Here is a 16,558-nt window from a genome sequence, read left to right as displayed (position 1 = left end):
CTCGTAGGAAAATTTATCACGTAAAGCCTTCACTGTTTTGAGCAGGTAATGTATTAATACTTACCTACCAATTCCAAAAGACACGATTTCGGTGTAAGCATTTTGTTTATTTTCAGTATATTTTATCATTTCTTATTAACACTCTATGGTCTTATTGATTGTTAGATCACTCAAATCGTTTTGACAATTTGTATAAAGTCTGGTGGTGGTGGTGAATTGTACAAAGTATAAACTCTATCGAATCGATGCATGTCGTAACATGCCAACTCGATAGAGTTTACTTTGTTGAACTGACGGCCTTATGTTAGTGTAATTAATTTACTTTCATTAAGGTATCATGGTTCCCTGTATCATGACGTCGATGTATAAATAAGTGTGTAAAAATTTGTCCGAAAACCGAAGGCGTATTCTGACATCGTTCGATACACCTACATGAGGTCAGCGCGTTCGGCGCGATCGCCGTGTGATACCGACTCGATCGATCGTATCGCCGTGACGATGCGCTATCGGCCGTCTGTCCGAAGACTAGTTTACCACTTTATTTGTTTTTTGTCGAAATATCGAGCGATTTCATCTTTTGAAAAAATAACCAAAATCACTTGTTACGAACGTTGTTACACTACACATACAATTAAAACTTAAAAATTTAAATTAAAACTTCCAAATTCGATCATAATCATTCCTAATTGTTATGATTTTGATGCAAAATTTCAGTTTATTATAATGTAGTTTTCATATAATTCATAATAACTGACTTGTAGGTACCTACCTGTCTATCTATACATACACTTAGGGGCCGTCCATAAATTACGTCATCGATTTTTTCAGATTTTAGACCCCCCCCCCCCCTACAATCATCCTATCGTCATTTTTTAATGACCCCCCCCCCCCTTCTCCCAAAATTGACGTCATTACCAGTTTGACAAAATTAAAACACTTGGTTATAGAATCACCTTTTTTTTTAATAGATAGAGTGATTCTTAAGGAAGGTTTTTACAGTGTGAGTCACGTTAAAGTGTACATATGAAAATAGATGAAACTAGACCTATTTTTATAGACAAAAAAGAGGTCAAAAATTTTTTGAGATTTTTTTTAAATTTTTTATCGATTTTTTTTCTTCGAAATTACTTATTGTAAAGAAAACGTAATAACTTTTAAACTAAGCGGTATATCCTGATAAAATAAAAACAGTAATAATGCTAAATAACAGGCGATACTAAAAAATACATAAAATACACAAAAAAGGCCAACAAATAATAAAAAATGATACTTTTTTTGGTTATTTGATAAATTTCTCTAAAAAATGCCCCTATAACCGGTAGTTTTTATTACTTTGTATTATTCTCTATCGTATTACCTTCGTAACACCAAAAATCGCATGTCTCTATCCCTATCACAACGTTTGCAATTATCGTTTGAACTAAGCCTCTCCGGGCGCGCCATTCAACGCTTCGTTAAAAACGAAACTGAAAATGGCTCTAGATTTGTAATTTTGATAAAGACAAGTTAGATATCAAATAAAAACAAAAGATTTCGAAGTAAAATAAGCATTTTAGTTAAAAATTAAAATTGTCTCTACTTGTAGCGGAGAATAATGTTGTGGCAGGCCTTTGTTCAAACGATCATAGCAAATGTTGTGATAGGGATAGAGACATGTGATTTTTGTTACAAAGATAATACGATAGACAATAATACAAACTAATAAAAAACACCTGTTATAGGGGCATTTTTTGGAGAAATTTATCAAATAACCAAAAAAACATGAATTTAAAAGCAGATTTTTTTTAAAAAGTATCATTTTTTATTATTTGTTGGCCTTTTTTGTGTATTTTATGTATTTTTTTAGTATCGTCTGTTATTTAGCATTATTACTGTTTTTATTTTATCAGGATATACCGCTTAGTTTAAAAGTTATTACGTTTTCTTTACAATAAGTAATTGGAAGAAAAAAAAATCTATAAAAAATCTCAAAAAAAAATTTCACCTCTTTTTTGTCGATAAAAATAGGTCTAGTTTCATCTATTTTCATATGTACACTTTAACGTGACTCACACTGTATGTATAATACATGTAAGTACCACGGGCGAAGCCGGGGCGGGCAGCTAGTATCATATGTTGTACTTACTAGGTGTGCTGGAAGAAATTTCTTTTTAGAAATAATCTTTTTGTACGTGAACAATAAACTATAACTAAATAAATAAGAATGACGTCAATTTCGAAACACCCCCCCCCCCCTATCTATCATTTACCGTCATCCGCAGACCAACCCCCCCCCCCTAATTTAGAATGACGTAATATATGGACGGCCCCTTACCTTCCTCAATGAAAAGAATCCAAAATATGTTTTGATAATAGTCCAAAACGACGACGCTAAGTCTGATGAAAACTATCTCAGACTTGCCGGCGTCGACGGGAAATTAGCCATTGACTTCAGTGCTACTTACTGTCCAAACAAATAAAAGTTACATTCAACAACTAGCACTTTAGGTTTCAATACCTAGGGGCTAGCATGAGAGGGATTACTGCCTTCCCCAGAAACCTTGATCTATGATTATCCACGCAAACGAGAGCGGTCGCCGGAAACCCATTGTTCGACTCCGAAAATATCCGAACCCGCCAAATCTCTCGATTATCGAGAACGTTTCGAATTTTACACCGAAAAAAGCTAATCCGCGGCTCCTTTGATTTTGCATAGAGCAGAATAGAGCCATATTTGTTTCTCAGGGCATATCCCTAAAAAGCTGGGATTATTGATTTCTGGGAAAAGTCGCTCGGCCGTAAGGATAATGTTCCCTTACGGGCAGGGAACGAATTACTCGTTGAGGGATAAACGCAATAATTTTGGTGGAAATATCAAAATATCGTGTTCGGTAATCTTGGAAAAAGTACCTGCGCACAGTGCGCACTCGCCTGACATTTTTTGTTTCTTTTGCAAAATTAGACTTAGGTACACACACCATACTGACATTAAACAGATAAACTTCTAAAAATATCCTAAACATTACGTAAAAATTCGGATAATAATTTTCTTAATCGATCGAGAGCCTTCGCACAGGTGTCTTTCGAAGCGTAAATTAATGAGCTCGACAGATGAAAAATTTAACATCGGATCCTTAATGAAATAAGACGGAGCGTGATCGATCAAAATAATAATTATTAATAGATCGAGTGCCGACCGTGATGGATCCCGGCACTTAGTCATCGTGTTTAATTAAAAATGGCGGTCAAATTAACGGTTGCGCTTGAAATTTTGTCTGCGGTATCATTAACACGTTGGCCACGTATTTGTACTTATCTGTCTATGCTATTGTTGGAATTTGATATCGTAAGGAATGGTGCATATTGCACTAAGAAATAGGCATTTTTTGACAATATTTGTGCAGAAACATATCTGAAATCAGTAGAAAACTAGCCGTAAATAAAGATCTAGACTTTTTTTGAAACTACAATCAAATATGATGAGTAAGTAGGTTAAAAAGGTTCGCATTTAATAAAGCTGATATTAAGTGTTCTCATAATGCTACTCAATCCACCAACATGATCAAATTTCATTTATTCAATCTAGAGTATTTAAGCTTTTTGCGAAATCTTTACTACCAAAAGTAATAACAACATAAAAGCTCTAGAGCTTCTCTTATATTATGACTTGCTTTATTTTGGCTCTATTAGAGCTTCGAACCGAACCTGACAAGTGCTAAGCAGAAGATGGAATCTTTAAGGTTTGATTTTTAATTGAACGGTAGGTGCGAGCACCTTATAATAACTTAACTAGGTACTTTGTAGTCCTAAGCTCTTCTATGTCCTAGCCATTTCCCATTATTTATGGGGTCGACTCTCCTCTTTCTGGACAGTCTGTCCTGGATTGTCGAAATATTTTTTGGGCACTACTTGGTGGTACTTTTGTGGTCTTAAAACTGTTTATACATCAGTGTGCATTCATCCTCATTTCTGCTGCAACAGTTCAAACAGACAATAACGCTGCTTACGCTCAATCATTAAGTTAACATCGGTTTCATATTGTGAATTTGAAATTGCCTGATACTTATGACGAAACGTTGTCATGCTGTAATTATTATGACACGTTGACGTCTTCATAGCTTTGCATCAATTGCATTTACCAAGGTTAACATAAAATCTCTATAAACAGAAAATGCTAATATTTAGTATCATCACGTCATGACCTTTAGATTAAGCAATTATCCAGCATCAAATTCATACTTAAATTTTGTGAACATTATCCGAAACGTGATCTCGTCGAAAATATCTTTGTAATTGACGATAATTGACTCGAAGATAATCTTCCAAAGAAGTAAAAATTACTTTACCAGCTTTTTGCAATTTGAAACATAACTCCAGCGACTTATTTATTAAACTCAGACTATGAATACTTCAGGATATGTTAAACGACCTCAACATTCCTTCATACTTAACATTACGAAACGCATTCCTAATAAAATTACAATCACAAACAGATTGATCATTAAATTTCCTATCAGTCAATTATCGGCGAAGACAACTCTAGGTGCAGTTACATAATTGGATTAGCGAAGTTGCGATAGGTGTTTAATTGCGGCGCGCGCGGCGACGCCGCGGGGCGCGCTCTCTGCGCCCGCGCCGCCCAATTACGGGACGCCCGTTGACTTACTGTGGCTATGGTGAGGTTGAAGATAGTAGAGGATATTTAATATTGTGGCCAGATATCGTTGTAGAAAATTTATTCTTGTACCAAGTCCGCCTGGCTAGATACTACCATTTTACTCGTACCTAAGTCTGTCGCACAAACATCATTGTTTACAGGATTATTGTGTTCTGATAGTTGGAGGTAAGGTAGCCAGTTCCTCTATTGTTGACGATTCCATGAAGCTTGCTTCCACTTTCAGCCTGATCATCACTTTCAATTAGGTAAGATGCAGGCCAGAGCTTCCTCGTAGTGGATTAAAAAAATAGGAGGTTACCGATGTTAGGCGGTGGAATTCCATTTTCCTTTCAAAAAGCAGCTTTATTATTTTAAGTTGCTAACTTTCAATTTCATTTCCATTATTCGATTCGAAAGAATGGGTTTTCATTAGATTCGAAAAAGTTGGGCACATAAAAATGTAGAACAGTAAGTAGGTACACACTAGGTACCTGCTTACTAATAATTTGGTATCTAAGATTATGCAAACTATTTTTTATGGAAATTCCATTGAAAAACCTCAAATGCAACCTTTGGGAATGTCCACAGTAAAACAATGCGCGCACGCAAGGCAATCTGCGCGCCGGCGGGAGGCGCGATCGGGCTAATGATAACGCCGCCGCCGGATTATTACATTAACTTTATCGAGCGGCCACTTCACACCTCGTGAGCCGAAATTTGCTCACGAACTTGCATGTCTTCTTTTTAATTTATTTCCAGTCAATATTTTTTAAGAAATTGTGACTGTCTGATACTGTGAGTTATTCAGAAGCATTAAACTTGCGAGTGCTCGAATGTATCAGTGCCTAATTATGCTGCGTATCTTTCTGCTATGACTTTTAATACCGACTTTCTTTCAGACAAATATTTAGCATCTCCTATTTCTTATTTGTATGTAGTTATAATAAAATTTATCCAGACTCTAACTCGTTAACCAGTCTTAGCTACAATAAACCGCATCGGTTAAGCATTAAAGGCAACTTAGTTCGTTTTATTACGATTAGTCATAGGTCAAAGTCGGGACTCAAAAGAGTGATGTTCAGAGTAATCAATAGGCCTGTTGATTAGCGAGTCGCGAATGAGTGAGGCGACGGCCGCGGCCCACAAAGGCGCGTAGACGATCCGAGTATCGATCTCCGCGACCCTTCGAACGCCGAGCCTAGCACAATGCCGCAGCTCTTTATTATAGCATCTCACATTGTTGTCATTGTTATTATTATGATTCTTTACCGCTTTCCATTGTCGGCCGGCGTTGTGGCGGTGCTTTTTCACGGACCGCGTTTAGTCTGGGCATCGGGAGCGCGTCGTTCGCACGTTCAGTCGCGGAAAATGAGTGTTTTCCTTGCGGAAACCTTGGCGGCTTGCTGATAGCATGCTTGCGCGCGCAGTGACGCAGCGTGTCACGTTCGTCGTGTCGTGGTCAGCTGACCGCGCGTACACACACAAGTGTACCCTACCCTAAGTGTCGTGGTGTGCGTGCCAGTGTCGTAAAGAAGCCTAGGAAAGTTACTCTAATCTGTGCTTACGTCATCAAGGTACGAGTATGCCCGTTACGAAATTTTATTTTGACTTTTCACGTAATTGGAGTAACTATTCTAGATGTAGAGTTGTGTCGAAGTGTATTTATTAAGTTTTGAAATTCTTATAAGAAATTATTTTGTCATTCATTTATAAATTCACATTATTTATTTGTGTAAAAGCACTTAATAGATTTTAAAAGTTTTCTTTGAGTTTAAGCTCTACGTAAGAGAGGTATTTTAAATTTTGTTTCATCTCTACGTATAAAGTATGATGGAATTCAATATAAAGTTTATTTGATGTTTTCCGTTTTTGCAGCTTAATAAATATTTTGTTTGTACTATAATAATTTGAAAACACTTTACATACTTTGCCACTATCAAAGAGGATTAGAGAATAATTCTTATTTGTGTTTAACTATTACATTTTTGGTAATCTTAAAAATCTAATGTGTTAAAATTTATGAAAAATAAGCTTTCTTCGTGTGATGTACCTAATTTCCCGTATTTTTACAAGTAAAGTATTTTATTATTGTATCAAATTAATTTTACATCATGTTTAATTTCTTGAGTGAATATTGTTGATATTAAGTTGATAAAACACATTTTATTAGTCATAAGAATAGTTTAAATAACTTAACTGCGCTTTGTGGCGTAACTTAATAATAGCTTAATGATTCAGCATTAGCAAAGAACTAAATAAAATGTCCGCGGTTGCCTTGTGGCTATATTCTGGCCAATGGCTTCCTACAAAGAATCTAATTGCCAGAGTCAAGGGTCATAGACACTTTCTTTTTTTTCTGATTTGTTTTTTAAATGTAACTGTCATTGTAACAAATTAATCATGGTAAACAAATTAAGTTTTATTCTGTTAATGTTGTTTGGTATTGAATAGGCAGATTAGATAATGAATTGAACTTTAAAATGACCAGGTGCATGATATTCAATGTTTTGAAACTAAATTCAATTCGATATTCAAATTATTCGATTGTAGAAAACGATTCTCTCTTTCATAATACCCACCACTACGATCCTCATCGAATACACTTTATTTATTTTAAAAAGATTAATTGATAGATTTACAAAATTGGGTACATTCCTGCGGCATATGTATAAATGTATGTTAAATATAATTATGTCGTTGGGATAAAGCATTAACTATGTACTTGGTATAGAAAGTCGGTTGTTTTTTCCGCTTTCTATTTTACTCTGTAAGTAGGTACTGCTCGTATTTGTCAAGACTGCTTTCACCGCCAGAAAAATTCAAAGTGTAACATCTCGGTCCAACCATGTCAGCCATGCATGTAAGACAAAAATATACCCCCTTATTAATAAAAGTTACAAACTAGTTGAACTCTGGCTTAAATTGTCATTTAGTATGGAAATGACATTTTAATCCAAGGTTCATCCTAGGTGTAACTTTTTATTAATAAGGGGAATAGAGTCTAGAGGTTATACGAGTATTGAATGTAAAGGCTACTATAGGTATTGCAAGCCCTGCATCCTTAGCCTATACAGGGTGTCCCAAAACTCAATGATAAAGTAGACAGAAAATCGGACGCAGTTCTAGGCTCTACCTAAGATAATGAAATGTTGTTATTTTTATTTGTTAAGTAATTTTATTGTGTATTGTGGTGTAAATCAAGATGATGGCAGTTCAGTTAATTAGTTGTTCGATAGCAAGACTCTGTCATGCTAATTAGACTTTTTTACATACAATCTACGTAGTGGTTTCCAAAATGATAACTGAAATCATTATAAGTTAATACCAAAAAATATGAGAAACACCAAGTAATATGACAAACTTGCAAAAGTTTTCTGCAGAGCTTCGACACGCAGTCATGCCTTCTTTAATATTATACAATTTTCATTACTTACATTTTAACGTCCGAATTATAACTTATTTACCAAACAATACCAATCGTAGCACTCGTAGCCCTAGATTATCATCCCCGTTGTTATCGTCTACAATCTGCCAGATACAAGCCGATGCTACGACACGTCCTAGAATCAAATTTGATGTACGTAGTACGTACGGGTGCTACGGAACGTGTGAGGCTACGTGAGAGGGTGTCTTGAGGGAGCCGCCTTACGTGCGGTCTTGTTCGTGTCCAGCCGGCCTAATACTGTCTTTCATTATGATAGAGCGCTGCGATTTCCACTCGTGACGATGGGATGTGCGATGTACCTATATGGAGAATGTGCTATGTAAATTTTGATCTATGTATACATATACATGAGAAAGCTTTTGAGTGATTGACTAAAGTCTAAGGCTGAGTTGCACCACCTAACTTTGACAGTAACTATGACGATAATCGGTGTTTTTGTATGGAGTTTGACGGATTTCTGACGTTTGTTAAAGTTAAAGTAAGATGGTGCAACCCAGCCTAAGATATCATAAGATAACATAAATGTAGTTCTGATTTTAGTCCTAAATCAATAAAATCTACGAATACAAGTGCAATTGTGATATAAATGTAAATAGAGAATACTGTTTCATTTTGCGATCAAAGATAGAGAAATTATTATGGTATATTGGTGTATTTTATTTTATTTTATTCAAAAGATAAATAATTTTATGAACTAATTAGCCTTATTACTTTGTAAGATTGATACTATGAGTAGGTTTAGGTAAAGCGTACTCTACATAATGTTTTACTTTCTCTTTTGACAGCCGATATTTATGTTCAACTGATAGGTACCTAATAATAATATAAATATAGGATAATTTTCAACATGATTTTAGAATTTCGTGGTAACTAATTGGACATTCGTCTCGCAACGAACTGATTATCGAAAACTAAAACGCGGATCCGCGCCAACAATGACGGCGGCCATATTGCGGCGTCGCTCCAGTGTTGCCATGCGCGATAATTATTAATTTGCAGGCACTCCAGCACTCGCGGTGTCATTAGTGACACCTACCAATTAGGGAGCTCACAGGTTCAAGCTCGTTTTTATTGGGGGTCCGTGGTCTTACTGGGAGCGAACCTTTAACCGTCAAAGTAAAATCCATCTTAAACTATTTATAGTTTATTAAAATTCCAACCATTCAAATAAAATTCACAAATAAACAATTTGTCACTTGAGAATATGCTGGTAACTCAATATTGAATCAAGTGAGTATAACTTTAACAAACGTCGAAAATCTGTCAAACTTCATACAAAAAGCACGCGATAATGTTAGTTACGGTCAATGTAAGTTGGTGCAACTCAGCCTCAGAGATTGAAAGTTCTTGTAAAATGAAGGAATCATGCAAGGTAAAATGTAATACATACCCTTTTTCATGACATTTTTGTAGGTGCATTGCAACCGCGGTATGTCATTATACGCGTTGCCAAATGAAATGCCATATTTTAGAATTTTCACTTGCAGTGTCACTCTCACACTTGCCAGGTTTTTAGCACAAGCGTTACTCCGTCAATTATTGAATGAGTCGCGATGCGTTATGCCAGCCCCCGGCGTTAGCTGAGCGTCAGTCCTTGTAATCAACAGCTGATGGAGGAGCAATTATTGGACGGAAAGAATTACCCGTATTGTGCTGTTTTCAGTCTTTGTAGAGACTATTGTTTGCGAATTTTGAAATTAGGGCGTTTGAGATGGTAATTAAAGAGAATAGGATTCACTACTTCGTGAAATTATAAGAGGTTTTAAGTGAAAAAAGTTTGCGAATGATCATTACATTTCATGAAATTTCATAAGCTTTTTCTTGGATGCCAAAACTTTTATCAATTTCATCTTGATGTCATAAAATATTAGGATATGGACTACAACTTCATGGCTTTTTTAAAAATCCAGATTTATAAAGTAAGTTGTTTGAACTACTAGCCCGTTTTCTGATGTTTGAATAACAATACGCTGAAGCCAATTCAAAGACAGGTATTTACGTATAGCTAATCTGAACGTTACATGTGAATATTTGACTATAACATCAACAAATCCCATAGGTATTACAGCGACCAAAGTTGCCAATTCAAATATTTGACAATATCATCAACAAATCACATATTACAGCGACCAAAGTTGTCAAATCGAATTCAAAGTCGCAACGTCCGACGCATTGATGCATTCGCGCTTCAGCAACGCACGGCGCCGTTTTTGGAAGTCCGATCGCAGATAGGTTAGGTCCATTCTGCATTCAGGCCGAACTGTCAGAGCGTGAAACGGCCCCGCCTCGGCATTTCGCTCCAGTTTCAATCTAATGAAGCCCGGTTTAGGCGGCGTTAAATGTGGCCTCCTCGTATCCCGGGATAATCTTTAGTGCGACGGGTTAGGGCTTATCTAGAATTTCAAATGGAAATTACGGAATGTGAATGCGGTTTAATTACCAAATGTATTAGATGGATTATTTTGCGTTTTAAAGTCAAGTCTTGGTAAGCTTTTGTTTGGAAAGATGTGGCGCATAAGAATTAGTTCCTATTGTCTTTATTAAATTACGTGTTGTAGATTTCTAACTAGGTAATAAAAATCAATAGGTGATATCGTTTTATTATGTTTTTTTTTAGATAAATATATCTGTAGATCTGTCTTCTGACTCAGTGTAATGAAATATTAATGTTCTACATACTCGTATGATCATGTTAGGTACATGTAGCAAATATTCGCACTGTCTATGTTTATAGTTTATAATGTCTTTAATTGTATTAATTATGAATAAGTTGACTAGTTAATTAATGTGTACAGTTTCATGCTGATACATTAACTGTAATTTTTGTAATTTATATTTGAAATAAATACATTATTTAAATTAATATTGAGTGTTTATTCCTTTCTAATTTCAGTCTTTCCTATGTGTTCATTTCTATGATTAAGTAACTATGATTTTATAATAATATGAATTAAATGGATTTTACTTTAATTCTGTTAAAGTTCAAGTATATTAAATAATAGGTCATTTAATACCTACAGTCGATATACCGCCTTAAGTAAACAACATAGGCATGTACAACTTACAAAACAATAGTAAAATATCCAAAGTTCTTGAATCACCCATGTAGGCACTATAATAATATGATGATTGTAGAGACTTAAAAACCCTACTTATGTTGACAATAATGCAAGCAAAATATGATAAATTATTTCATAATAATATTATTATGACGGCAATAATGCCTCCGTAAATAAAATCAACCAAATCATCTCCCTTTCCTCAGGTGAGAGAGAGATGCAGTCAAAAAGCTTCCTCATTGTGAATAAAAAATACCTGTCCTTGAAGAATCGAGGCATTCTCTTAAAAAAAACAAAATATAAATATTTCCTACATCTGCAAACTAGCTACTAAGTAGCACTAACTACTGGTAATCTGAGAACTTCATAGATATGAGACAAACCGAAAATTCCCACACTTTTAAAAATTGCCATAAAAATTGAGACAACCTACAATATGCACATGGGATTTTAATAATACAAGTAAAACAGGCAACCATAAATCATACTATTTTAAGCTCCTAAGCTTACAATAAAAAAATCACCACGAATCGGTGCAAATTGCACCTTTTGTTTAGCACTAGGTCAACAGATAGTGAAACAAAAGAATTTCGAGAAGGCACTTAAGTAGCTTATCTCATAAAAATAGGGTCTGGGTTGTTACCTGGGGTTCCTTGGAACCCTAAACACATTACCTAGGTAAGTATTATTAGACAGGATATTTATATTTATTTTGAAAGTAATATATTTTTGAAATAAATTAACGTAGGTATTAGGTTTGAAACAAACAGAAAGTTAACTTATATTTTTGTAACTCCGGTTTGCCATTTTAAATAAAACTGTAGACTTAAATTTATATATGCCGTTAGTTTATATTATTATAGCAACCAAGTCTGGTAGAAAATACCTACTAGTCAGTAGGTATTTTCTGTTGCTAGAAAAAGCTCCTTATACCTACATACAATGAGGACAATAAAAATACTTAAGTTGTAATTTAATAAAATATGATAATTATGCTACAGTGAATTTATTTTAAAATATAGTTAAAATAAAACAGAACTACTATGATATAAGTAGGAAGTAAGAGACGCTTAAAGTGAAAAGTAACCTAAATCTAATTTAACCAATTTTAAGCAAAAATAAACAAATCGCTTTTATATATATTTTTAAAGATAATATAAGTAGAAAGCCTAAACAATAGGTGACAATGTAATTGTACCTATGACTTTAATTCAATAACCTCACTGACTAGGTCTGGTAGAATGACTATTATTTTTGTTCAAGAAATGACTCATATTAATAATGGGTAAATCGGTATGTTAATATTATATTTATTAAGTTTTAATATAATTATGAGACGATAATTAAACAATTTCAGCAAATATCGAAAGACAATAGACATACACACCTATATTTAGTAGGTTCATAATTTTTAAACATTATGGGAACAAAGAAACGTGATTACCATATTATATTGTTAGTGTTTTACAAAAATAAATAAATTACCCGGCTTTTCATACAGGTAAAACAAAGGATAAAAGAGTAAGTGATCATCAACTGTTGGAATAATGTTGGCTCGGATGACGCTGGTGCAGAGTACCTTGAACTTGCGCCGCACCTGAGCAAACTGTGCGGGCAAACAGAGCTGAGCCTAGCCTATTTTCAATCATGCAAGGCCGTGACAAAATGTTTTGTAATTTTCAGGTAAGTTATATTGAATTGGTTATTTTGAAATACTACGAAATATTGCAATGGTAATTTTCCTTAGAAATGAGGAATTCAGTGTAACGCAAGTAACAACTTAAAATGTAAGAAAATCTGAGTTATGCAATTATAATTATGGCCGAAACAGAAATGAGATTGAAGCTTGCATTTTTAAAGTGCCAAACACAATGTCAGCTCGTATATTGCAAGTGTATGTGTGGAGTTGTTTACAACATAAACTAAGGCCGAGGAGGTGCAAGCACCGTCGGCAAACAAAATTGAGATTTGCATGAGGCGCGGCGAACGGCTCGCCTCGCAGGCCACGCGATTAAAAATGCAGGCCGCGGCGGGTGGGAGCGCGCGGGAGGGGCGGGGCCGGGCCGCGCCGCCATTGGCCGGCGGCGGCGGGCGGGCCCGGGGCGCCGCGCGGGGCCGCCGCCGTCGCCGCCGCCCGGCGAGCGAGCCTCCTCACAACGCACGTAGCCTTCGCGCCGGACGGTCCCGCGAAACGTAGTCCCGACGCGTATCGCCGCGAGTCCATGTGAGCGACCGACAGTTCTCTCGTTGTGCACGGTGAACGAAGGATCGGCAAACTGTACGCGCCGCAGGAAGACGACATGTTGACGATGGAGACGGATCTCAAGGGCGGCAGCCTGCACGCCACGGTGCCGCCGCACCACGCGCTGCAGCACGGGTACGGCTCGCTGGGCGCGCTGGGCGGCATGATGGCGCTGCCGCAGCAACAGCCCCTGCAGCACCAGCCGCTGCAGCACCAGCACCACCAGCCGCTGCCGCCGCACCACGCGCAGCCGCCGCAGCAGCACCACCAGCCGCCCAACAACAACAACAACAACACCAAGAACTCCAACACTGACCGCGTCAAGCGCCCCATGAACGCGTTCATGGTGTGGTCGCGAGGCCAGCGCAGAAAGATGGCATCCGACAACCCCAAAATGCACAATTCGGAAATCTCTAAACGCCTCGGTGCCCAGTGGAAAGACCTCTCAGAATCTGAGAAAAGACCGTTCATCGACGAAGCGAAGAGGCTTCGAGCCGTTCACATGAAGGAACACCCCGACTACAAATACAGACCCAGGAGGAAGACGAAGACCCTCGCCAAGAAGCAAGAGAAATATCCGCTCGGAGGTGGAGCGTTACTAGGGGCCGGTGAGGCGCAAAGAACGGCAGCGCCCTCGGCGCAACAGCCGCGAGATGTGTATCAAATGACACCCAACGGATACATGCCAAATGGATACATGATGCACGATCCCAGTGCATACCAACAGCAGGCGTACGGATACCCTCGCTACGACGTGTCTCAGATGCAGCAGGGCGGATACGGAGGAGGATACTACGGAGGTGGCGGGCAGGGCTCGCCGTACTTGCCGCAGCCGCCGTCGCCCTCGGCCTACGGCATCGGGCCGGGCTCCCCCGGGGGCTACGTGCTGCCGCCGTCGTGCGCGTCGCACTCGCCGAGCGGCTCGTCGGCCAAGTCGGAGCCGGTGTCGCCGGGCCCGCCGGGCATGAAGCGCGAGTTCGTGGCGCACGAGCCGCCGGCGCTGAAGCGCGAGTTCGCGCCGCACGCTCACCACCACGACCAGCTCGCGATGAAGCGCGAGTACGGCCAGCAGGACCTCAGCCACATCATCAACATGTACCACGTGCCCGACGAGCAGAGGTACGCGGCCGCCGGGGAGCGCGCCATGCCGCTCATCTGAGAATCGCCGTTCGCGTGCGACATCGACATCCCGCCGCTATGAGCTGGGTGTGTCGCCGCGGTGGCCGCCAGTGACTTTGTTGCGACTCGGTTGTCGCTAGGACAGTGATCGTTATCTCCCGGCCGAACATACTTCTAGGTATGTCAGTTTTTGTTTTATATGACCGATGTTAGTGTTGGAACTGTTGACTTAGCGAGTTAGGCCGTCGCCGAGCCGACGGCCGAAAGTTCAATTTAATGTTGTTGATGAATTATCCTGTATTATATTATGATTATTGTATTTTTTCATGGTTTAAGTTAAAATATTAAGTTGTGCCGTGCGGATGGACGCAAGGGTGTGCGTGAGGTACTTTGAGAGACGATGTAGTGATCGAGGTAATTTGAATACCAAAAAAATTTGAACAATTTGTAAATATAGTTATAATGGCTAGAGTTAAAGTTGGAGTTAGTCGGTAACGTGTAGGTAGATAGCGATAAGTCGTGCCACGACGCCACACTCTTACGCCCGTCGTGCGTTGTACAAAATATTTGTTATATCGAAACGAAAGTTATAAAGCCTCGAAAGACTTAAAATATTGTAATACGAAAATGTACAGTGAGTGTTATATAGTCAGTGGACACAAAAGTATATTGAAGAAAAAGATGAAGTTATCAATAAACGACGCGTTAAAATTGTATTTGCTGTTTTGTTGTATATTCCCAGAAGACACCCCAACACGAAAGAATGCTCTTTCAAACATGGCAACAATGAGTCACGCCATAAAACAATAAAGTGCAGGTATCGAGACCGTTACCAAACATTCAGTTACCCTCAAAGTTACTTTTATTTATCTTGCATCTTAAACATTTAACTTTTTCATTGGTTCTTCAAAGTTGTTTTAAGAAGAAATTTCGCACTAAAATTAGATCTCAGTTTCACATTGCAAAGTTCAAATGAAAATCACAGAAAAACTGAGCAACTGCCAATTATAGCGGAGCTTTTTGCTCGATATATTTTACATAGACTCTGATAACAGTCCATCAAAAGTAAAAAATACTTTTTATAGATGAAAACAACAAGAATTATAAAGTTTGAAACAATATTTGTAAGGAGATATTAGTATTTAACATTTTGGTGGAAAACCCATGCAAAAGACTTCAACGCACTATCACCGCGCTAAGAAAATTAATCTTCCTTTCATATTTAAAGTTGTTTGTATCATAAAAGGAATAAAAAACACACAATACGTCAAATATTTGTTATTGAAAGTGTGAATAATATAAGCATCTCTTCAATTCAAAGTTTTAATTTCGTAATTAGATCAAATTAGTACAATACACACAACTTAATTTTATTAATGTTTAGTTAATTGTGTAAAACATTATGATTTCAATTAATAAGTTTCATCTATAATAATAACAACAATTCAAGTATATTTACAACTATAACAATAAAAACTAAGGGATTAAGATTATTCACATGATAAGTTACATAAAATAATGGTAACAAATGGCAGTATTTATAACTTATATCAAACATGATAATATCGGTTCATGAATGAAGATATTTTATGTAGGTACATTTACACATACATTATTTTGTTACTATTTAACTTTTTCATACCAATTAGTTATAGCAATAACAATTATTTTGTATCGTATACAGATTTTTTCACAAGATAAATATAAAATCATTTAACAATAACATTATTGTGAAGATAACATACAACAATTGATTTAATAAAAGCTCAAATATCGCTCTTAAAACGTCAAAATAACATAATTGTAGTTTTAATTTTAATGATAAATCTTTATCAATGCTATTCGTTTATTGTGTCAATTAAATGAGTTATTTAAAAATCATATTAAGCTAAACACAAAAGAAAATAAGTTGCCATTTTACACAAAAAATATATAAATTATGGCGCACAATGCCATTAACAATACTCTAAAAGAATGACAATCAATAAAGCATGTAGTCTGAAAAACGATGATTATAAAAATCCTAGCATTCTTATCCCACCATAAGTTCAAGATTA

The 16,558-nt window shown here is 37.1% G+C and overlaps 1 protein-coding gene across 1 annotated transcript; it reads left to right on the top strand.

The window, feature by feature from the left end:
* Positions 1–13,308: 13,308 nt before the first annotated feature.
* On the top strand, positions 13,309–15,217 carry LOC135088350 (transcription factor Sox-14). Its single transcript, XM_063983198.1, has one exon. It carries the CDS (start codon positions 13,441–13,443, stop codon positions 14,539–14,541), a length of 1,101 nt encoding a protein of 366 aa, XP_063839268.1. The 5' UTR covers positions 13,309–13,440; the 3' UTR covers positions 14,542–15,217.
* Positions 15,218–16,558: the final 1,341 nt, after the last annotated feature.

This window comes from Ostrinia nubilalis, chromosome 3, assembly GCF_963855985.1.
Source record: "Ostrinia nubilalis chromosome 3, ilOstNubi1.1, whole genome shotgun sequence".
Classification (NCBI taxonomy): Eukaryota; Metazoa; Arthropoda; class Insecta; order Lepidoptera; family Crambidae; genus Ostrinia; species Ostrinia nubilalis.
This window is presented reverse-complemented; position numbering and strand designations above follow the sequence as displayed.

Bases quoted from the DNA above. Each gene is read 5' to 3' on its own strand.
- LOC135088350 (XM_063983198.1), top strand. From the start codon at position 13,441: ATGTTGACGATGGAGACGGATCTCAAGGGCGGCAGCCTGCACGCCACG.